Here is a 1,524-nt window from a genome sequence, read left to right as displayed (position 1 = left end):
GGGGGGCGGGGGGGGGCGGATGCAGACACTCCAGCTCTGGCCCAAGGCCCACCGCCCTGGGAGGGGGACTAAAAAAAACAGCTCACCTTTCTTACTGCCCCGGAAGTTACAAATGCTTGAGGTGTCTGAGACTGTCACGTGCTGGATCAGCAGGGACCTGGTGGGGGAAGCAGAGGCCATCAGCGTCCCAGCTCTAACTCCCCTCCCCTCCCTGCTGGTCCCAGCATGCGCAGAGCTCCGCTCACCCGGAGTGGCCGCCCACGGCCACGCAGCGGCTGGTGTTGGCGCTCCAGGCGCAGTAGGGGTCCCGAGCAAGCACGCAGTCAGCGCAGGACCGGTACTTCACACAGTCGGCCGGGGGCAGCTGGACCAGCTGGGAGCGAGAGCCCGCAAAGAGCAGCTTCTGCCAGAAGAGCATAGGAGCGGGGTGAGCCAGGCCTGGACATGGCCCGGGGGCGGCTCAGACCGCTGCCAGGGGGCACGAGGGGCCCAAAAGAGAAAGGGGGCTGCGCTCAAGTCCTAAGGAGGGAAATCTGAGGACTGAGAATGCATGGAGGGCTTACTACAAGCCAAACGCAATCCTAAGCACCTTACAGATGTGACCTTATTAGAAAGGAACAGCAGACCTGTGAGGCTGAGAAATATAGTCACACACACACACACACAAACGCACACTCACTCACTCCCTCCCTCCCTCCAGGACAGTATAAATAGCACAGGAAGTTCAGTTTCCGCAGGGCTCACAATAGCACCAGCGGAGCATAAGGTGTTTTCCTCTGTTTGAATGGTGATTGCCAATTTGTGTGTTTCTTCAACCACAGACTTTGTTTCTGCCATTATTCCACGCTCTGGAGAAACAACCTGAGCCACCACAGGTGGTGAAAGGCAAGCGCGTGAAGGTGCCACAGACTCGCCAGAAGAGAGTAGAGCAAGAGCAGAAGCTGAGAGCAAGCGCTTTGGGGAACGGCTGAAGCCGCCGGGGGCAGGGGGACAGGGCTGGAGGGCAACGGGGCCGGTCGGCAAGGCGACATCACAAGGGCATCACGAACTGACACAGCACAAGGCCTGGCCAACAGTGGCACCGGCAGAGAAGAGTCACAGCGCAACCCCGAGGGGCCTGAAGAAAGCGCACAGAGTAGCTGCCAAGGCCCCGTTCTGGGAACGCAGCCCCGCCAGGACCAGGCTATATATAAAACATAACGCCCGGTTGCCAGGACCAGGCTATATATAAAACATTAACGCCCGCAGAGCGCGGATTCCATTAGCGCTCTCATTCCTGGGACCCGCCCCAAGCTACCCGAGGTGGCTCAGGCATCTCCCCACCCCTGTACCGGCCAAGCACACGACCAGGGGTGGCCTGGGGACAGTGGTGGGTGGGGCCTGATTACTACCTTGCTCCGGGACAGGACCAGACTTTCCACCGGCTCCTGGTCAAACACCTGCAGCTCCTCAATCAGGTGGACCCAGGGCCCCAGGCTCACGGCCTTGAGCAGCCAGCCATCTCCTGTGGGGGGATGGGGGAGG

The 1,524-nt window shown here is 60.4% G+C and overlaps 1 protein-coding gene across 1 annotated transcript in view; it reads right to left on the bottom strand.

Moving 5' to 3' along the window:
* SEMA4C (semaphorin 4C) overlaps positions 1 to 1,524 on the bottom strand; it is a 7,730-nt gene that overhangs the window by 1,797 nt on the left and 4,409 nt on the right. Inside the window, exons 11-13 of the mRNA XM_007470178.1 lie at positions 1,392 to 1,504; positions 246 to 403; positions 87 to 157 (exon numbers count right to left, since the gene is read on the bottom strand). Of these exons, the coding sequence (XP_007470240.1) occupies positions 87 to 157; positions 246 to 403; positions 1,392 to 1,504 (342 nt within the window). The remainder of the gene's footprint in view (positions 1 to 86; positions 158 to 245; positions 404 to 1,391; positions 1,505 to 1,524) is intronic.

The sequence above is a fragment of the Lipotes vexillifer genome, unplaced genomic scaffold (assembly GCF_000442215.2).
Source record: "Lipotes vexillifer unplaced genomic scaffold, Lipotes_vexillifer_v1.1 scaffold1139, whole genome shotgun sequence".
NCBI lineage: Eukaryota > Metazoa > Chordata > Mammalia > Artiodactyla > Lipotidae > Lipotes > Lipotes vexillifer.
Note: the sequence above shows the minus strand (reverse complement) of the source record. Positions and strands in the feature narration are given on the sequence as shown.